This window comes from Planococcus citri, chromosome 1 (genome assembly GCF_950023065.1).
Source record: "Planococcus citri chromosome 1, ihPlaCitr1.1, whole genome shotgun sequence".
Taxonomy (NCBI): domain Eukaryota; kingdom Metazoa; phylum Arthropoda; class Insecta; order Hemiptera; family Pseudococcidae; genus Planococcus; species Planococcus citri.
This window is the reverse complement of record NC_088677.1, coordinates 29,839,948-29,862,088: the sequence shown is the minus strand read 5'-3', so window position 1 is coordinate 29,862,088 and position 22,141 is coordinate 29,839,948. Positions and strand designations below refer to the sequence as shown.

General features: G+C 32.7%; 1 protein-coding gene across 11 annotated transcripts in view; it reads right to left on the bottom strand.

Moving 5' to 3' along the window:
* Window positions 1-534: 534 nt before the first annotated feature.
* The window catches only part of LOC135831251 (serine/threonine-protein kinase MARK2), a 139,996-nt gene continuing 118,389 nt past the window's right edge, over window positions 535-22,141 (bottom strand). For 2 of the 11 annotated variants that reach the window (XM_065343605.1, XM_065343597.1), the window contains exons 7-18: window positions 21,373-21,429; window positions 21,145-21,280; window positions 20,459-20,688; window positions 20,164-20,263; window positions 19,963-20,075; window positions 19,540-19,867; window positions 16,604-16,810; window positions 16,324-16,528; window positions 14,805-15,011; window positions 8,487-8,522; window positions 7,559-7,667; window positions 535-4,090 (exon numbers count right to left, since the gene is read on the bottom strand). In XM_065343605.1, coding sequence (XP_065199677.1) covers window positions 3,872-4,090; window positions 7,559-7,667; window positions 8,487-8,522; window positions 14,805-15,011; window positions 16,324-16,528; window positions 16,604-16,810; window positions 19,540-19,867; window positions 19,963-20,075; window positions 20,164-20,263; window positions 20,459-20,688; window positions 21,145-21,280; window positions 21,373-21,429 — 1,947 coding nt within the window. In that variant the 3' untranslated portion in view covers window positions 535-3,871. Of the gene's footprint in view, window positions 4,091-7,383; window positions 7,477-7,558; window positions 7,668-8,486; window positions 8,523-8,776; window positions 12,983-14,804; window positions 15,012-16,323; window positions 16,529-16,603; window positions 16,811-19,539; window positions 19,868-19,962; window positions 20,076-20,163; window positions 20,264-20,458; window positions 20,689-21,144; window positions 21,281-21,372; window positions 21,430-22,141 lie in introns of those variants that run through there. The other 9 variants (XR_010556170.1, XM_065343598.1, XM_065343602.1 and 6 more) reach the window with 9 other exon arrangements.

Genomic DNA, 22,141 nt, shown 5'->3' with positions numbered 1-22,141 from the left:
TTAATATGAAAATATAAGCTACTACTGTTTTCAATAATAATTGTCAGTTCTCCATATCACGTGATGCGTCTATTTCTTTCATTTAAAAAAAAATCAATTAAATTATACAAAAAAAAAAAAAAAGAAAAAAAAAACAACAATAGTATTTTGGTGCTTAGTCAAGAGGAGAGAAAAAAAAAGACAATATACACAACAAAAAAAAAAGTTAAAAAGGAAATTGTATCTCGTTTTCGCATCTTCGCTACGTCAAAATAATCAAACCACGCGCTTTAAAGTTTCGTCAGCCTCCTTCTCAAAAACCAGGAACTTTTACACACAGTTCACAAACGTAATACACACAATAAAAATAACACGAATAATAAAAAAAAATAAAATAAAGACTCTTAAAAAAACACACACACACAAAAAAAACAATCAACGAATAATATTAATTATCATTTTGATACCTCGTTAATTGATTCCTCCAGGAGATATAAAACTTTTTTGAAAACGAGTAATTTCATTTTTTTCGAACTAGTCGCATCGAATTTTTCATTTTTATAATCTAAGAATACCGGAAGCTGATAAAAACTACGCTTATTCTACACGCTAAAAAATTGATGTTAATGAGTTTTCATTTTTTTTGTGGTAGGTAGGTAGTCGAAATACGAAAAAACAAACATTAAAATTAACGAATAGAAACAATAAAAAAAGGAAAATATAAATTTCCAAACGTACTTTGGTCTCTCGTAAGCGTTTTTTTCTTTTTCTTCTTCAACAATTCGCTCTTGAATTACGCGCATTTCGAGGATATAGTCGAATCAACGGATACGTTTTTAATTAAAAAATACGTAAAAAATAATGAGAAGGAGAAAAAGTCGCCTGCAACCAGATTAGTCTTGCTGAGTAACGAGGTAAAAATTATTTTTAAAAAAAACAACACACAGGTTCGTATTGATATGTGAAATAATTCGAACAATCGTCGTAAATGCAATTTCAAATTACCACAGAGGAGTTGGTTTCAGACGATGAGGTGTCTTGACTAAATTTTCGAATTGGGGACGTGTGAATTATCTAATGTAAGAGGTTTTGAACAGGGTGGCTCGAAATTTCGAAAACTGTAATTTGTTAATTTTTTTTGCACTTGTAACAATATGAAAATCGAAGAATTGTTTTTTTTCATAATTTTTATACTGATTTCTGTTTTTTTTTCAAATTTCAATTTTTTTTTCTCAGTAAAATTATAAACACACTTTTTCACAAACATTCACTTTTTAATTTTTTTTTTCATCGAGTATTTATAATTATTTTTTTGGTATTTTCTATTTCTTTCAAGAAAATGATAATTTAAAACACATTTTTCAGCCAGATGAATAAATTAATTTTTTTTGTCGAGAAAATGGTAACTTGAAACTCGTAAACCCTTTTTTCCAGCCAGATTTAATGAATAAAATATTCATAGGAGGGGGGGGGGGTAGAAATTTAAAACTTATTTTTTCAGACAAATTCAATTTTTTGGGTTGGGGGAAGGACTTGAAGTGCATTTTCAGTCGAATAAAATGTTCAAGAGAGGAAAGGAGAGGAGGGGACTGGAAGCACATTTTTTCAGCCAGCTTCACTAGTTCAAGGAAATGGAAACTTGAAGCATATTTTTCAGTCAAATTCAACAGATTTTCACAATTTTTTCGGGAACTTGAAGCAGATTTCTTCACCTAGATTTCATGGACAAATTTTCAATATTTTTTTTTTCAAAAAGATGGGAACTTGAAGCATGTATTTTTTCTAGGAAAATTTAATGGTAAAATTTCTGAATTTTGTATTGAAAAGAAAATCAAAATTTGTGGCACTTTTTTCACTCAATTCTTTTTTTTTTTCAAACTTGAAGTAAGAAAATGGAACTTGTAATGAGTTTATTTTTCATCATTTCACAAGGATTGTTTATCCCAACACAAAAAAAGGAGGGGGAGAAGACTGTAGAATTCACAGAACAGATAATTCATTGCAGAAAAAATCAAAACTCATTTTAATTACTTTCCGACATACTTTCCAACAAGTTTCGCCCTGCTTCGTGATTCTCAAACAATTTTTTTTGTTTCATCAAATTTTAACGTCGTTTTTCCAATTTTTATGCATTTTGAAACAATTCTTTAAGCATTTAAAAACATTTTTGCAATTTTCTGCTCAAATTCCACCTCATTAATCACGGTTTTTACGTTTTAATAATTTCATCTTTGGCTTTATGACCATTTTCTCAAACTTCATGAAATTGTTTCAATTTTCACTCAATTTTCAACAAATTCTGATGTATTCCTTGATTTTTACCATTATTTTATCAATTTTTATACAACTTTCAACAATTATTATGCCAATTTATAACAACTTTTTTCCTCATACTTTACAACTATAATGGATTTTTCCCAAAATTCATGACGTTTTGATAAATTTCAATTTTTTTCTCGCCGTTCATGGCATTTTATCAATTTTAATTTGATTTAATATTTTTTTCCCCATTTAAAATATCCTTTATAACAGTTTACACTTGAAAAAAATTACGAATTTTTGCACAATCCTCAACGATATTTTAGCCAAACACTAATAATTTTCTATAATGAATTCTCTAGGCTAAAAATTTTCCAAAACTCGAAAAAATCTTTATACTGGATTTCAGAAAGACTTTTCTCGAGGGAACAGAGAAGGGGTAATATTTCCGCACGATTTTCAAATCCGTCAAGACACCTCACCGAATTAGAAAAAAAAAACACGTAAAAAAAACTCGACCAACTAATTAAAAACTGATTCCAGCCAGTATACGAGTACGTAATAACGATAATAATAATTCAAGTTCCCTAAATCTGAAATCTGGTTGCATAACTACGCTAAAATCACAGCATCTTATCCACTAGATTAAAAAGCGTGTTTGAAATTACATTAAATACCGAATAATATCATATTATTACATCGTCCTTATTGGACATAGAAAAAAAGAGAAAACGTTAAAATCGAACTAAACGCAGCTGCGGCGTATCTATGTAAAAATAAATTAACGTATCCGTATTAATTTCAGGCTCGCGTAGGTAATTTTCGCGCGCGCTTATTAAGTATAGAAACAAAAAAAATAAATAAATAATTCCTTACATCTACACAATGATGAGTAGAGTAGAGTAGACACTGTCATCGTGTGATAAAAATTAAGTAAAATGTAACGCCTTTTTTTCCCCGAATTTTTTTCGCTTCAACGTTGTACGTAGTCGAAAAATGAATACCTAATTAATGTAAAAATAGTATATGTCGATGTCACGCGATAACATTAAAAGAAAGACAAATTGGTGTAACTTTGAGCCGCTCTTCCCCTCAAGATGTACACGAATAAGTAAACTTAACGATGCAACAAACATAAATAATAAAACACAACGTACGCGGTACGAATACGATAACGTTATTTGACAAAAAAATATTGCAAAATCCGAGTTTTAAACTTTTGCAAAAATGGGCAGGATTTTTAGCCTGGCTACACTATCGATATCGAAGGTCTTTTTTAAACACGCGATTGCGCCGCCGCCGCAGCCAGCGGCATCGGATTGTCGAAATTTTTTATTCAATCGCTCTGGTTCGCCTTCGCGGACGATAAATGCGAATTTCAGTCTCTCGTATAATATGTGTATAAGATTATGTCGTACTTAGGAGGAGACAGGAACACGCATTTAGTTATCATAAATATCTATACGTAGTATAAAAATTTCTATACCTCTACAGTATACTACTATGTAGAAAATTATTATAGAAGGTATATTCTCGCGATATTTTCCCCTCGTCTGGCACCAAAAAAAAAATTACATTTCAAAGAAAAAACAAAGAGAGAAAAACAGCAACATAACAACCTAGAAGATTATAGTCAAAGCTTTAATTCGTTGGCGATCTTTGACGCGATGTTCTTGAATCCGATCGAAGTGCCGGATATTCGTTTGAAACGAACGCCGTTTAGAGAGAGGCGCGGCAATTTGCACACTTCGATTTCCCACTGTACCAGCGAATCGGTGTTCGGGTCTCCGTGCACGCACAGCAGCAAGAAACGTTCTCGTAATTCGTAGTCGCAGTTGTTCGCGTCTAGAACCTGTAAAAAGAAAAAAGATAATTCAAAGATTAGCAAATTGGTTTTCCAAATTTCATGAGAAAATAACAAAATAAAACACGAAGAAATTAATAAAAAATTAATTTTTCTTTCTAGAATTCATAAATTTTAATCAAAGAAGTCAAATTCTTTCTCATTTACAACCGCTGAAACATATCCGAAGATCGAAACTTAAGAAAGTGAGGTTAAAGTCTGCAGAACATAAGAAATTTGAGAAAGGGGAAGAGAGCCGATAAATTTCAATTTCAATATTCATTCTCACTTCATCAATACCCCATTCAAGACTCGATATGCAAAAAAAAAATCAGAAGTCCAAAGCTCACATAAATATAGATTTTGAGCAAATTTTTAAGAATTTCTGTTCAACATCGTTCAATAAAAGCAAGAATATAACTACAATTCGTAAAATTGCTCAATAAGAGTCACAAAACTAAAATGATATTAGCACCTTTCAGATCAATTTTCTTTTAAAGATTCCAAATTACATTAACCTTTTAGTAGATAATTATGTTTAGAAAAATAGAAAAAAGTCACACTCAATTCAAGCACCTATTCGTAGATGAATGAATTTTCACAGTTTCCAAAAATTCTGAGGTACATCCTCCCCCCCCCCTCATGGCCATCCCTGGCGACAAAATTGTTCCCCAAAGAACACGTCTCAAGAATACATCAAGCTTCAAGAAAATTTTCGTTGTTCTCTAAAAATCTTCTACTGTGAACCCTCCTCAACCCGGACCCCCCACCTCCAACAGCCCGTTGAGGACTTGTTTTTTCAAAATCATTTCTCAAAAAAGTCAACTTTTTATTTCAAACATTTTGAGGCACAGAACTCCTCTTCTGTGGCCGTCCATCATCAATGGAGTTCGAATAATTTTTCCCATGTTCACTTCCTAATAACAACAACACAGAATTCTCGGGTCTCACTGGTCTCCAAATTAAGTATAGGCCAAAAAGATTTCAAATAATGTGACGAATTTTCACTTCTATAGGAATTTTGAGGCACATAATCCTTCCTTACATATTATCTGAAATGTTGTTTTTAAAGATTTTGAGCCTTCTCACCTCCTCCTGCTCCGAGTGCCTCGAGATCGCCCCAAATACGATTTGAGAATTTTTTTCAATTCACAAATTGAGAAAATTCTAGAAATTTTGCAAATTTAAATAATTATTGACACTTCTGGGAAACACAGCCCTCTCCCCATGATCCCTCCATGAGTCAGAATTATTTTTCGAGGTTCACTACTCAAAAATAGCCCCCTAATTTCAAATCTAAAAAAGCCAATTAGGCAACAAAATGTTTGAAAATGAATGAAAAACTAATATTCCAAATTTTCAGGCAGTCAGACCCTCCCTTCATCTTTGACAACTCGAGTCACTCATGCTCCAAAACTGTTTTCAAAAATTTCTATGGCTAATATTTCTATTTTTGGTAGGGGGGGGGGGGTCCATCTCCTTCTTTCTTTTGAATGAAGTAATTATCATTGATTTTTAGATGTCTCTTTTTTCCAGAGTATTCATTATGTGAATTTTATAGATTGAGAAATTCGTTTCCCTGATAATCAAATTTTGATTCATCCCTCCTTCTTGAATCGATCACTGATCTTGAATTTTGAAATGGTTCATCCCCTCATCCCCTCATCCCCTTTTCTCATGTCAGGTATCTTCAATTCTCTCAAGCTCAACAAACAGTTTCCAGATAACTAGTTTACTGACATAAATAAAATAATGAAAATGAAAAAAAAACTGGTCATTTTTTTTTTTTACTTTTATTGATTTTTCAAATTTTGATAAACTTTCCCCCATTTTGAATAAAGCAATGATCTTAATTCTCAAGGGAGCTCAGATTCTTCCTTTTCTTCTCCCATCGCAGGACTTTCATGCTGAAATCAATTTCAGATTATTTATCTCAAATTTTTAGATCTTCTAAATTTTGAGGTGTTTCCTCCACTCCCTTTGTTCTCATACTTCAAGTCTCTTCAGCTCAAACTGATTCCAGACGATTTTTTTCATTTTTTAGTCCAAAAGTTCCTTCATTAGGTGAATTTTCATCGTTTACAAAATTTTTTGAGGTCACATGGCTTCTCAATCTTTCCTCAATGGGCTTCGATAAGGTAAGAAGTACTCCCTATAGCTTCTTTTTTATACATGTATTTCGAAAGAAGTCAATGCGGGCACAAAATGGATAAAAATGACCGAAATGCGGATTCTTCAAAATTTTGGGGAACTTTTCTCTCTTCCTCACCTGTCACAAGACCTTAAATGCCGAATTAGACAACTTTTTCGCTATTTCTAGGGAATTTGAGGCACATAACTCGCCCTCTATTCTTTCTCCTCCTAAATGCATTTCTATAAGATCTAAATAATTTCCTAATGCTCAGCTTACACAAGGAATGGCAATGATTTTTTTTTAAATGATCAATAATTCTTTGTTTTGAAATTTTAAAAAAATAGTCAAAAATCGAAAAATAAATTTCAACAGATGAAATTTAAGAAAGTGAGATTTTTTCAACTGCTGTTTTCAAAAATGCAAGTCTTTTCCTACTGCTGTTTTCAAAAATGCTAGTTTTTTCCTCGATTTCAAAATTGATAATTTTAAGTAATCAAGGAATCATACTAAATTAACGAGTTTTCAAACAAATAATTCTTGCTTTCTTCAAAATATGTATTTAAAAATCTGAGTAGAATATTTTGATTTTTCTCTGAAAAATTTTACCTGAAGTGAGATCATAATAAACCAATACACATTTTCGAAAATCTCATAATTTCTTAAAAATCTCAAGATTCTGATGAATAAAAATTCAATTTCATTTTGAAAAGCGGAGAAGAAAAAAATTATCAACAAAAAATTAAAAAAAAAAAGTCGACCCAATTTTTTGATGAAATCTCAACAAGACGTTGAAAAACATAAATCAATTGGAATTTGGACCTGGCTCTTTCGATCAAAATGTTGCAAATTTTATCCAGAGAAGGAAACCAAATTCAGACAGAGCTATTCGTCGAGGACCATAAGGGGCCCGAAATAGGGATAGAAAACGATTCATATCACTTCTAGTTTCACGTTTCACAGTTTAGGTTTTCACTTCTTTAGTTTCAGTTTCCGTTTCCGTTTTTCCATCACAAACACGAGGTTTACTTTGAAACCAATACGTATAAAAATTGGAACTCTCAATTTCTCGGATCTTTCGGGATATCGGAGTTTGGCGCACATTTCTCCCTTTGTTTCTCCTTCGCAACAAATCACAAAAATGTAACTTTGCAATAGCATCACTTCTGACCAATTCTTTGATTAATTCATTTTCAACTGGAAACATTCTCTATTTTTTATGCAATTCTTCCATACGAAAATTTAATTTTTTATTCGTCTAATCCTGAAATTTCAATCAAAATACGTCATTCTTTCAATCTCTAACGCTAAAATAAAGTAAATCGAATAATTCATCGAACTCGTACTTTTCTAATTTCCGTCATGATTTCGTTCGGGTCTCTGGACGAGGTAGTTTTCATACTCCACGTAAAACGCAGCGATCTTGGTTTTTCTTGCTCTTCGTTAACCGCATTACTGAACAAGAAAAGCAAAACAATTAATTTTCATTCGAATATAACATCTTAAATACTTATAAAATATACGTAGGTATAAGTTAAGTAATAAATTCGCATTCGAAATAATTAAAAAACTGGAACCACAGAACACCAATAAAAGATGACATAAAGTACGTCAATACGTTCCATTAAAAAAAAAACTTAAAAGAGACACGTAAACCATAAACCAATATATAGCATAAAACAAAAACAAATGACACGAAATAAAGTACGCAGGAATTCATTTCGCTGAAATTTGAAAAATATAACACCATAAAAGCTGAACAGTATTCGAAAGAGCAAGTGAAATTCAATAATCATATTTTTATAAATACGAAGAATAAAGCAAAATTTCGCATAGACGAATAAATTTCAAACCATAAGCGCATTCACAATCAGAATCATTTTTAAAAATATAAATGTAATTAAAGCTTGTATCTATATTTTGTATAGAATATAGAATACGAATACACTAACACCTTTAAAAATAACCCAGCAAATAAGGCAACGAAAATAACATGCGAATAATCCCACAAACAGATAAAATAAAATACACAAGGCATTTGAAAAACACCTCTCCTTATAATATATCCTCAAACAACACATATTATCATTATTCGACGAAACTGACTCTTCTCGCATTCAAATACACCAGTTTCCATTTTCAAAACACTATAAATACATACATATAAAAGACACAGACAGAAAAAGAACCGACACCTTAAAGGAAGCTCAACCTTTAACGTAACCAAACAAAATTCAAAATTCCAATCATAGTTACAATATTAAATCAACGTACCTAACTATAGGCTTATTTGGTGTTGCTTCCATTGGCCTGTAAAATTAAAAGAAAAAAACATATCTTAATCATCGGACTCTTTGTTTTCCATTTCTTCATAGTGTAATCAAGAAAAGTACATGCTTTCTAAAGTACATAGTATTTTTACGATGAACTGATACGTACAAATGAGTGAAATAAAGGTGCAGTGTAGATAATACCTTTACCTATCCTACCAAAAAAAACCTAAAATGACCTCTATGTTATATAACACTATGAAAGAAAAAATAAATACGAATACAAAAATAAACTACGATTTCTATAATTTCTTTATTTTGAATATGATTTTCTAAATTTGTGAAAGTTTAACAAATTTTACATTATATAAGCCAAAAATACACATTATATAAAAATTCTTATCAAATATAAATTGCTTAATAAGGGAACTTTTCACCGTACGCTTTTCGTTCAAACTACAATTTTTTTATATTTCCCTTTATTAAAATCTCGATGCGAACGTTGTTTTTGTAAAAATCGCTTCTTACTATTTTTTTTTCATCTCGATACGTAAAAAAAAATCTATGGTTTCTTTTTCTTATTTTTTCGTTTTTTTTTTGTTTGTTTTATACAACTTAAAAATAAATAATTTTACATGTATAACGCCCTAATAGTAAAATTTCAAATCACACACGTATATAAACAAGGAGGAAAAAAAAGCGTAAGTATAAATTCTTAATGTAACTTTAGTCTGTCCGCTAAGTTCATGTATTTTAAAAAATCATCGTTGCGGCTCACAAATGTCCAAAAAAAAAATGATTTCTTTAATACACCTCTCTCTTCATCTCCTTCTCTCTCTACTCGTAATTTGGTAACAAAGTAGCGAAAAAAAGTAATACGCGTATATTATTCTTTTATCTTTCGAACGAGTCAGCTTTTCTGCGCTTTTCTTCGCCTCGAGTTTTGTTTTCGAATTTGAATTATCGTCGTTTGAAACGATTCGTAGCCAGATTGCACTCGATTTCAAGAGTAATACTTTTTTCAGGCTATTTTTTGTTAACTAGAAACGTCGCATTTTGTTCAACTAGTCGGTATTTTTTTGATCCGGGTTGGCAGAGATGCTGCGAACTTTTCTCTCCACTCCCCCATTGATGTTCGAACGCTGGAGAAATGGGAGGAGGAACATGGGATAAGGGAAAAAGTACTGATTTTCAAATCCAACATTGATAAATTTTAAAATTCCCTTCAACTTCTCAATTAGACCAATTTTGAAAATTTTTAGGAAAATGCATATTTTTTGAAGGGGGGGAACAAAGTTGAGAACTTTTCTGAATTTTTTTTGACAAGTTCATCGCCGCAGCACCTCTGCCGATTGATTTTTTGCACCAATACCCATCGAGCCTACTACGGTGGCGAATAAGACAATATTTTTGTTTTGTTCGAAAAATCACCACAACGAACGTTCTCACGCCTTCAAACGCTCAGTCACACGATATCCCGTCACGTCATTTAAAAACAAATCACAGAAAAGAAAAGGCTGCTTACAACACCGCAGCAAATACGCAGAAAAGACCAGATTCGAAATTACTAAAGTGTAACAACGTCAAATCGCGAGACAATAACGAGAAATATCTCGACGATAAGTCTCGAAATCATCTCGTAATCGAGAATAAGAACAGGAACTTGGTTTATGAGTTTAACCGCGTGTTTATACATCTCAAACAATGAGGGTAAAATCACCTCTAGGGCGTTAGAATTGGACGATAAAATAATTAAAGATTATACGGATAATCAATGGACGACAGATACAGACATTACCAATGAAGGATACTCATTTCGAACGAATTCGAATCGAACAAGGACGAGAAAACATTGAAGATTGAAGACCATTTCAACGAAGAAATGTAGAATCATCAGCAGAGTTGGAATCTCGCAGTGAAAAGTTTTACGCTGATTTTTCGGGTTAGTACGGATAACAAGTTCGCCGGACGTCGGCTAAAGTCGTAAATCTTCGGACAAACCACAAGAATGCTCGAAAAGAGTTTTCGTACAGTGAGATGATTTTTTCTGCTATGTTCGGATAATATTGATAGATTTCGGATAAGTTCGTAAAATGTCGGCTAAAGCCGTAAACATTCGGGTGAAACAAGAAAATATCCGAAACGTTCTCATACAATGAGTTTTGTTTAGGGCTGTGTTCGGATAATGTCGGTAGATTCCGGATAAGTTCGCGAATCACGATGAGCTGATTATTCGCCTATGACCGGATAACTTTGGTGGACTTGGGATAAGTTCGTAAGTTGTCGATTGATGTCGTGAATTTTCACCGCAGATGAGAGCGATAAAAAATGGATTACATAAATTGCTGGTAATGCTGGTTAATCGACATGAACTTGAATAATCTTTTGAAAAGATAGTTTTCAAGTTTCCAGGGAGGAAATTCACTCGAGTAGACGACTCAAAACACAACTAAATATTCACTCGATTTTTTTAAATTTTATTTGTACCGACATATTATGGCGCTAAGATTTCTACAATCTTTGGCCAAATGGTGAATTTTTTCAGATACCAGTGACATAGACAGAATTTTTCCAGGGGGAAGACAAATTTGAGAACGAGAAAAGTAAAAATTTGAGATGATTTCAAAAAAACTTTCATAGTGTACGAATATTTCATAAAAATGAAGATAAAATCACTTCGTATCGAAAATTTCTAGGAAAAAATTCACCAGAATACAAAAATATGCTCATTTTTGTACATTTAAAATCAGATTATCCGTTTAGGGAGGGTTATCGCTCCTTTCGCCCTCCCCTTGGCTATATTACTGCTCGAGTTGGAAAAAATCATCCATTTAAAAAAATTCATCATTCAATGGCATAAACTCGAAAAAAAATCAAAAATATTACAATACATCATTGGAATGTTATTCTAAGAATACATAGAATACCTCAACAATATTCCAAAACCTGAGAATTTATCGAACCGAGTCAATTAAGCCTTCGAATGAAATTAACGGTATCCCTGAGATTATCACTTCAAACACGATTTCCGAAGAATATTCATGTTAAATGTTATTCTGTTTCGTACGAAATTCTCACACAAAATCTGCCCAAGTCTTACAATTTATTCGCCATTAGACTCGAATCTCACGTATTCGAACTAATCAAAACACATTTTTTTCACCGTACAAAAATTTCCACAGTTTCCAACTCGAGTTCAAACCCCTTATCCGAATTTTATCCGATCCAATCCCATCTCACGATACAAAAAAAAACTACAAAACTCGAAAGATTAAAAAAAAAAGGTAGGTAATAAAACCAGAGATAAAAGCAACTCAGCGATAGGTATTAGGTAATGTCTATTAAGCAATACAATACACACATCTCGAAACGTGCTTTTTGAAAAGAACAAAAAAACGTCTTAACATTTTTCAACACATTAAATATTATCCGTCGGCGTTTTAAAATTTCAAAAAAAAGAAGAAAAAAAAACAGAAAAAAAACAAAAATGAATAAATAAAACCAATTAAAAAATTCAACACTTTCCATAAAATTTATAAAAATATCACATAATTCTTTTTCTTCCGCTCGACATATAAAAATAGACCTCTCAACCTCCTAGGCAGGCGCAATACTAAAACAAAAACGACTTTCGAAATCGTATTCATTCACTCTTCCCTACTTTATCGATTGTACTTACAATCTTAAAAAAAAAATACATCATATACAATAACACATACGAACGTATGCAAAGACCAAAAAAAAAAAAAAAGAAAACATAACGAAAAAAGTAATTATAAACCGCGGTTAATTACTATCATTATAATAATCTGTCAAATATTATACGAAGCAACTGAGCAAACGATAAATTGTCTATCACAAAGAGTTAAGCATTATACGGCGTATACGGGCCCCCGGCAAGGAATACGTGTAATAAATAGTAAAGAATCTCTAATAATATAGCCATATGTAATTTCACAAACTCACTTCGTAACCTCTTAATGTAGAAGGTATTTTTTTGCGTTTTTCGACTCTTATATTACCTTTTTCGCGATTCGACTTTATACACGAAGAAGAAAAAAAAGAAAAAGAGAAAAAAAAAAGAATATTAACCATTAAATAAAATCATTATCATACACATATTCTCATTTCTACATTCTAAGGGTAAAAAATATATAAATAATTATTTTGACAAATAATACACATTGAAAAAAAAAGTGTGGTAAAAATGTTTAAATACTAAATGGAAAGATATACGTATTACGAGAAAAAAAAAGATATAAAAATCGTTTAAAACCGTGAAAAAAAAAACAGAATACAAATAAAACAAAAAGGCCAGCACGAATGATGATCACGGAGACGGCAAATTCTTTCTCATCGTTAATAGAATGCATCGCGCGAAAACGATTTTCTATTTATTAGCGTGTGCGAGTTAATAGTTAGATAAATCACTTTATGGTAGAAAATCCAAATTCGTTCTTGATTAGGTATAGAGATCTATCTTCTATTTATTGCATCACCCTACAACCAACCAAAAATGTGAATTTTACTAAGCGTAGTAGGGAATAATGATGATATAGGAAAAAAAATTAAAAAAGAAAAAAATATATAAAAAATGGAAGGAAAAAAAACACAACGTGTGCTAAGAAATAGTAACAGCGTATAATGAGAATAAAAAAAAGTAATGTGGTGACCCTACCTGTGAAAGCATTTGAAAATTTACGAGAAAAAATTCACGTCATTAAAATATCGAATCGAATTTCAAAAATTAAAAGGTTACTCTGTGAGTTTGTGAATAATTAAATTGACTATAATATTTTTCGTCGAAAATTACACGACGTTTTGAAAAAAACAAGAGGAGGGACAGGGAAATAAATATATTTATAAAAAACGGTCTAAATAATCAGCGGTTAGCGATTACAGATAAATTATAACTAATAACCTAATAAAATTACCATTCGAAAAAAAAACATGAAAAAAAATTGAAAACGAAAACGAGAAAAAAATTCAAACATCTATTAAAAACGTTGGTAATTTCCACACGTGATTCTTCTTCTTACCTGTCACTACATAAATAAATAAAAATACGAAGACGGCGATCAAGTAAAGTAAAGAGATCGCACGTCCAAATACAAAATACTCAAAAATTTTTTCAGAAATTAAGAAAAAAAAATAAACTTGTCATTATCATTACAGGAATACGGGTTAATTACGCGAGGCGTACGTGATTTGGCGGTGAAAGAAAGAAAGTGTAAAAAAATAATTAGAAATAAATTTCTCACGTCTTCCAAACATTCGCGTCAAAAAGCCAGAAAAAATAGTTATAATAAAATCTATCGCTACAAAAGTATCGTCTACAGAGATTTATTTTGTTTTTCAAGTCATTTTTTTGTTTACGTACTTAATAATCAAACTCGCAGAGACCTACTTCATTCTTCCTTTTTTTTTTTTTTTGGTGAAAAAATTTCGATTTCGTTTGAAAATTTAAATCAACGAAAATACGTATGAGAAAAGTACAAAAAAAGCATGCAATAAAGCCAATGTCAAAAAAATTATAATTTTAGGTCATCGCTTTCACAAGTACGGTCAAATACTAAAGAAAAAAAAACACAAAAGTAATAGTAAAATGTACGTAATACGTAATAGTTTCTATATAGTTTACCATGCAGTTTACGCAACAAGTTTCACCCTTTGCATGAACCTTTCAATATGATAAAATACCTGCAGTCTACCAATCACAACAAAATAAGCTCAAAATCGACTTCGCTCAATATTCTTGCAGAGAAAAAAAAACGAAAACTTTGGTATCAATTTTTTTTATCTTGCAGAGAAAAAAACGAAAACTTTGGTATCAATTTTTTCAATTTTTTTTTTTTTCAAACCAGAGTCTGTGACCATTTTGTTGAAAAAATAACAAGCTATGTCAACGATACAGTATTATAAACACGTGCATGCGTTAAGTTGAAAAAAATACAATTTATTTCTCATGAATTTCATTGAATTCTTCAATAAGACGAATTTTTTCTTCTCCATCCCACTTTTTCCACAAATACTCCGAAAAATTTTCAAAACCAGACCAAAAAACTCGCGACTACCTTTAATTTTTTTCAAAATTACACACTCCACACATCAACCTACATCAAGAACAAGGCGTGAGAAATTCCAAAAAAAAAAAACAGTCGACAAAATAAGACTACACGTTCATCAAATACGTAGAGATACGAGTAAGAAATGTTGCATTACGTAGTACTACTAAATACGTTTTATTGTACACATGTAGGAGAGGGTAAATGAGAAAGAAGAGATGAAAAATTCCGAGAAAATTCTCGTCTGTTTTACTCACCGTTTTGAAAATCTGGACGATAATTTCGAAAAGAAGGAGGTTCGCGCTGAGGCGGGATCATGCGGGGTACCAGTCGGAGAAGCAGAACCGCCGTATCCTCTTTGTCTATTTTGACCAGAATGGAACGTAGAGCGACTTGGAACATTTCTCGGAAATGGTTGTCGATTACTCACAGCCGGCGATACGGGCGGACCCCTAACTGCCACACTGTAAATCAAATTGAAAAAAGTTCATATTAATTATGAGCATTGAAGAGATATGGATAAATAATTCGAATTTTTGAGCTATTTGGCGCCTGGAGTGGATTTGAAGTCATTCGTAGAAAAAACATAAGACAAAAATTCGGAGAAAACTTTCAGCAAAAGAGGAGGAATTTTTTTTTCAATGTCAGAGTTGAAGTTTGAAAAAAAAATCCTCAGCATTAGGCTTGGATGGAGTTGATCTATCCATCAGGTTCATTTGGCTATGCCAGCTACAAATTGAAATTTTCAATCTTTGAATCTATGTAGCCCAAAATTAAAACTATACCTTGAATTGCTCACTGTCAATTTTCTAAAAAGAAAAACTTTTTTCAAATTTTTCCAATTTTACTGACCTATTATGTAAAGTAGTCTTGAAATCAAATTAGTGAAGAAAACAAATTAATTTTTTCAAAAAAAAAACCAAAAAAGCAAAAAGCTATCATTTCCTGTACCTACTTGAATAATTCATTTTCATCATTTTTAAATACATTTTTCGGCAAGAAAATGTTACCAAAGAAAGGACCTCAAAAGTAACATTTCTGATTTTAAAATGAAAATTCACAACAAGTGAGAAGAAAAAAAATAACGTAAAAAATTTCCAAAATTTCAACAAATTTTTTCGAATTTGATTGAGACAGAATTTTTCTAGCAGATCGTTATTTTTTCTGTCATCAACTGAATTTGTTTCAATTTTTCAACGAATTTAACGAGAAACTTTTCGGTTGACATAACTTTCTTTTACGGATTCTTTTACAGCCAAAAATATTTTTTGTGGGTTTGGGAGGAGGGGCAGAGGGAAGAAGCGGAGGAGAATTAAAAAAAAAATTGAACTCAAACAGAATTTTTTGTGTATTCTTTTTTTTTTTTTGAAAATAGAAAATGTAGAGGGGTCTGAAAAGCACAAAAATCACGTGAGACAACTAAGATATTTCTGAAACATTAATTTTCAAAGATGGGACTTCAGAGAAGGAGGGAATATTGATTCGGACAGATAAACTCCGGACGAACCCTCTATCATTTAGAAACCAAAAAATGTTCCCATGAACAACGTCAAGTTTAGAGGAAACGAACCTTAAGCGAAAATGAATGAGTCAGCTCCCCATTCCTCCAACTCTGACCTGGCAATAATCAATTCCCTCCTCTAAGAATAATTTTCCACTCAGTTTTTTTTCTTTTTTTTCAAACCCACAGTTACTATGATTTTGCAGTTCTTCAACAACTCAAATCCAATCCAGAGCACCTTGTTTATTAACAAAACCAAGACCGATTATACGTACTTTCCGGCAGCCGGTTCTGTCGCTGCATTTCCAGATGCTGCAACATTGGTTTTTTCAGTGGAAGAAGACTTTGATGCGGCATCATAGCTAATGGTACTTCTTCTTCCAACTGAACCGCCACTAGCGGTGGTAGTGGTTAACCGATTAGCGGTAGTCATGGTATTACTTTTCGTAACACCTCGAGGTTTAATCGGGCTCGATATATCTGCAAACACAAACACCACCAATGAAAAATCCACACGTGCAAAAACAATCTCACACCTCGATCAATTGAACTTACTAGACTCTAATGGTACTGCAGCGGCGTTCGTTAAATTGGCAGTATTTTTCACAGGCCTGGCGCTAAGTCTAGCCGTGTTCTCCTTGATGGTGGCCGAATCGATAGTGTTCTGTCGCTTAAAGTTACTGGTTACCGAAGTATTTGTAGTAATAGCGTGGTTATGATTCGTCGTCGTCGTCGTACCCGTAGTTGCATTATTTGCGCCGCCTAGATCAACAGTGGCAGAACGAGATACCCAACAAATAAGTCAACAGTGTCGAATGATCGAGTTTTATCGTACAATAATCTACCTATTTTATCACTATCGTATCCTATCATAATAACTATTCCTGTGGAAAAAAATTTTCAAAAAATATAAATACACGTATGTCTCGAAAACTGCCCCCCCGTTACGTATCCTTTCATTTTTTTGCACCCTCTTTTCGTATACTCAAAAGCATCGCAGAATTCAATTCCAATATTGTGACCTTCCATCCCGAATCACGACGACGATACCTTCGCAAAGAAGCTACGGTATCGTCGCATCATCTCTGCCAAATATCATTTTCAATGTTCGTTTTCGGTGTGAATTTTTCATTTGTCATTTACATAATCGTGCAAAGCGTTCGACAGAAACATGCGAGCTGCTATTTTAAAAATGTTATACGACGCATAACTTTTTTAAAAGTGGCTGCTACTTAATCACACGAAAATACCTAAAATTAACGGTACTAAATTAAATAACGTATAATTAAACTTAATAAATATTACGATCAAGAACACAAAAATATGAAAAGGGAATACGAGGTATAAAAAAAAATATGCTAGTTAATCGGTAATACTGTTCGCATAAATGAAGAATAGTACAAAACACAGGATGAAAGGAATAAAACCTGGTTAGTTATGGAAGCATACTTTGTACGTACAACACGTGTACCGAAAATATTTTTAAAAAACATGATAAAAGGGAAAGAGTTAGAGAGTAAAAAAGTCACCTCTATACAACGCAAACACAGCCATCTATAAACCCAATGTGCATTCTATCACATTATACATGCATTTACGCGTTAACAGTCACACAAACATCAAGACCAACAACAGATATTACCAAGAAGTTAGTAGGACAACAATAAAGACAGAGGACAGACGGCCAATTATACTCCATACACAATAATACACAGGTATTTACAGTCACAAAAGTACGTATGTTCAACATTCACAAATTTTCAGCTGCAATTTTACTCGACGCAGACGCATTCATTCTACATGGTCGTGTGTAATAAGGTACTTAACATTCCAAAAATCTACCTACTCGTTTAATTTTTCATCAAAATAAGTAAAGCTCTTACGCATTCGATTAATTTGCCATTTGCAATCGCTCGTTAATCACGCTCATCTACTTCGATTATCAATTTTTTTTTTCAATTAACTAAATCACGTATAGGTAAATTTAATTCGAACTCGAATCGCGTATTAGATACGGGGCAGCCATTTTGTATTCAATACTCAACGACGCCTTTTCGAAAATAAATTTCGTATACATTTACAAAAAAGCGAATAAGCGAATTTCAAGTGCATTAAGTTTGGAATAATTGACAAAAAAAACAAGCTGTGCCATTGCCTTATTTGCGTGGGTAAGAATTTTTTTTTCAAAATTCAGTGAACTAAAAATAAAATTTAGCCTTTGTGTACGAATGCATGGTGGCGTCCATTTGGCTCAAAATGAATTAACGAAAAAATTGACCTGATCAACGAGGAAATTGTCTGGATTCGCAAAAGATGATTCGATTTCCTTTTTCAGCTTCAATTCGAGTATCTGTAGAGTATTTAGCAAGAGAATATCCAGAAATTGCGATGAGTCAATTTTCAACTGATTTGAACGCGAATGTTCCGCATAGTGAACCACCCCCTCCCCCCAAAGAATTTGAAACAATATAAATGTAATTTGGCTAAAGAAATACGAAGCTTTCGAGCACCCTAGTTGAAAATTGTTCTGAAATGATATCAGAAAAAAATAAGTAAAAATTTCCAACTTTTAAGAAGGTATTCAACACTCCCTCCCCCCTCCTCCTCCTCAACAAACAAAATCGAGGTTGAAAAATCGAAATATTGGGGAAATGGCCACATAAAATCCTACCTACTTCTAAAGAGTTTATAGAAGTAGGCCCTCGTTATTTCCAGAACTCGAAAAATCGTTCATAAGAGTGATTTTTGGACAACTTCTCATTCCATTTGAAAAAATGAATGGAAAAAGAAGTCACTTTTTCGTAATACCCAATGCAAAATTTCAATTCTGTAAACCTGAGTTTTTAGGGTCATTTTGGAACAATTTTTCTGAAGAAATTTTGAAAAAGAAATGAAACTAAACCCACTAAAAACCAATTCATCAAGCACTCCACAAATTCTGCAATAATTGAGACTGAAAATAACACAAAATTATCCTCTGCGAATCCGGCACATTTCCTCGTAATAAACCAGAACCCACAAAAAAGGCAATGTAGCTGTATTAAAAAAAAAAGAATCAATGGAAAAAAATCGCATTCAGTGATAATTTCAACTTCAACACTATCCTGCTGTTAAAAATACAGTACGTAATTCTTATAAGCGAAAAAAAAAGATCAACATTATCCAGTGAATAAAAAAATCGTGATAGAAGAGCGTAAAAGGAGAAAACGATATTCAACATGTCCGTTTGTTAAAATGAAGAAATAAATATAAAAAAAACCACAACACAAACATGTTATACAGAGAATACCCCAATTCCAACACCTTAAAAAGCCATGAAAATTTTTTCATTTTTTTTCAATTTTTTTTTTTAGTTAGAATGTTTTTTTTTTAAACATTTGCCGCGAGAAAGAATTGAAAATTTCGAGACACGGGTAAAAACAACAACAAGAAGATTTTTTAAATTTAAACATTTTACAAAACAAACGCACGCAACAAAAAAACACATTTACCGGCTTTCTTTCTACCTTGACGGGACATTAAACTTTCATTAGCACGAGCCATTAGAGAGACAGGTAAAGGAGAATACGGTAACAGAGAATAGAGGATATTATGATTCGCACCGGGATTAGGCGTGGTAGATGTAGACTCACGAATGGTTTCACCACCGGATGAGGCTCTGCGACTAGGTTTAGAATTCGTGGCTGAAATAGATCGATGAACGGTTCGATGTGCTGGTGATTGTGCCGCGCTGTTGTTCGCCGTCACTGTAGAGCCGCTCGCCTGCTGTAGGCCGCGTAACGATAGCGAGCTCCCTGATCTGGATCCGTCACTTTCCGGCTGTAAGAGAATAAAGGGAAAAAACATTGAGACATTAGCAATTTTAAAAATCGAACATTTACTTCCGAGGAAATTGAACTTTCATAAATACTCACATCGCTATTCTTTCTTCCTAATAACAGGTAAGTGGCGAACACATCGTCATATTTGCATTGACTAAGGCTATCATCGATTTCGGCTCGGCTGTAACCCATTCCGACAAGGGTTTCTGCAAATCAAAAAAAATCGTCAAAATAATCCCACCGCGTCGCAACAACACCAAATCATCGAATGTAATCACTACATCGTTAACGTACCAATTCGTTTTAATTCTTTGAAATCAAGTTCTGGTTCAGTGTATGGTTTTAGTTCATCGTCTTCATACCCCGTATTCATCCACTTATCTTTCATTATAGTCTGCAAGGTGGGTAAAAAAGAAAAAAATTAGTATACCCAAGTCGACAGTTCGGCACTACACCATTGGAAAAATCAAAAGCGTGAAAAAAAACAAACGCACGTGGCGAGTTCAGCATGCAAACATACCCCGAGATTTGTTACAGGAAATTTTTTAAAGCGAGAAAAATTAATAAAGTCAAATGAAAAAATGCATACACTGCTTACTTCTAAAGATGCTCTTTTGGCAGGATTTAACACGAGAAATTTTTTTAGCAGGTTTTCGCAGTCTGTTGACATGTAAAATGGAATTCTGTATTTGCCTCGTAATACTCGTTCTCTTAATTCGCGCAACGTCGAGCCATCAAATGGTAAAGAGCCGCTCACTAAAGTATATAATATCACACCTAACGACCAAACGTCTACTTCTGGTCCGTCATATTTTTTGCCTGAAAACATCCACGTTGAAAAATAGCCATTAGTTTGAGAAAAATGCACGCAGGAGGAGGGAGAGACGTCGACGATGCTGAATACGGACCCGGGGGTGTTTCGACGTCACTCAAATCTGTATTCTTTACAGAAATTCAACTCGATTGGCTAAAACATTCGGTGTCCTTTGTTTTATTGGTATGAATTTCATTAAAAAATTGGGTGTTTTAAAGCGAAAAATTTCAAATTTAAAAACTGATAAGGTAGGCAGGAATAAAAATAAAACAATCTGAGGCAACCAAACGAATTCTCAAGCACCTTCAAAATTTTAGCCTTTCAATTTTCGTGGTCTTCACACTGACTCAAAGTACACATTTAAATTAACGCGTCCTAATTCAACAGACACTTTACATTCAACCCTAGGTCCAAATATCCAGTAATCGTGCATCCAAATCATCGTAATCCACCAAGTTTACCTTGAAAAAGCTCAGGAGCTGCATATGGCGGACTTCCGCAAAACGTATCTAATTTGTTACCAGGTGTAAATTCGTTACTAAAACCGAAATCCGCAATTTTTATATTCATTTCACTATCTAGCAGCAAATTTTCAGCCTGCAAAACACAAAAACGAATTAATTAAAGCATTTACGTATCTCTGATTTTTTTTTTTCAATGAGCATAGAAATTTCAGATACGAAACTCACCTTTAAATCTCTATGAATAATTTTCTTTTGATGACAATATTGCACAGCGGAAACAATCTGGAAAAAGAGAGATATTTTTAAATATTCATTCACACCTACAGCTTGAAATAATTTCAAAATACGTATCATCAGAATGATAGAGATCAGAGTTTCAAGGGAAATTTACCCCTTTCCCCTCCCAATCCGCTGACAAAAATTTACTCTAAACAATTTTTATCAATTTTTTTCAGGATTAATTTCAACAACAGGGTGCTCGAAAATTTCGAACACAACATGATCTCCAAATCAAAATTCAGAATTTCGAAAGTTTTTTCAAAACGTCTCTCAGATTTTACCCTCTCTCCCATCATCAAAAATATCTACACTTTCAAGATGAGGAAGTAATTTCAAGATTAATCCATCCTTCCTTCCTTCCTTCACATTTCTCGAGAGAGAGAAGTTCAGATGGAATCCCCCCCCCGCCCAATCATTGATTACGGTTCATCAAATTGATCTTTTTTTTCAGCTTGCTTTCTAAACACCAAATCAGAATTAAAATGAAATAAATTCGAGGAAAAATTGATTTTATAACAAATTTTACGAGAAAAATGCAACTTTTTTGAACCAAATTCAGAACTTTTGATCACTTGATTCTTTTTTTAGAAAAAAAAAATATCAATTTTCCATGCTTTTGAGATTTTTTTACTCCATATACAACTGGTAAATTATTGTAAATGATTTTTACAGCATTTTTTCACTTCTATTTCAAATTATTCATCTTTGCACATAT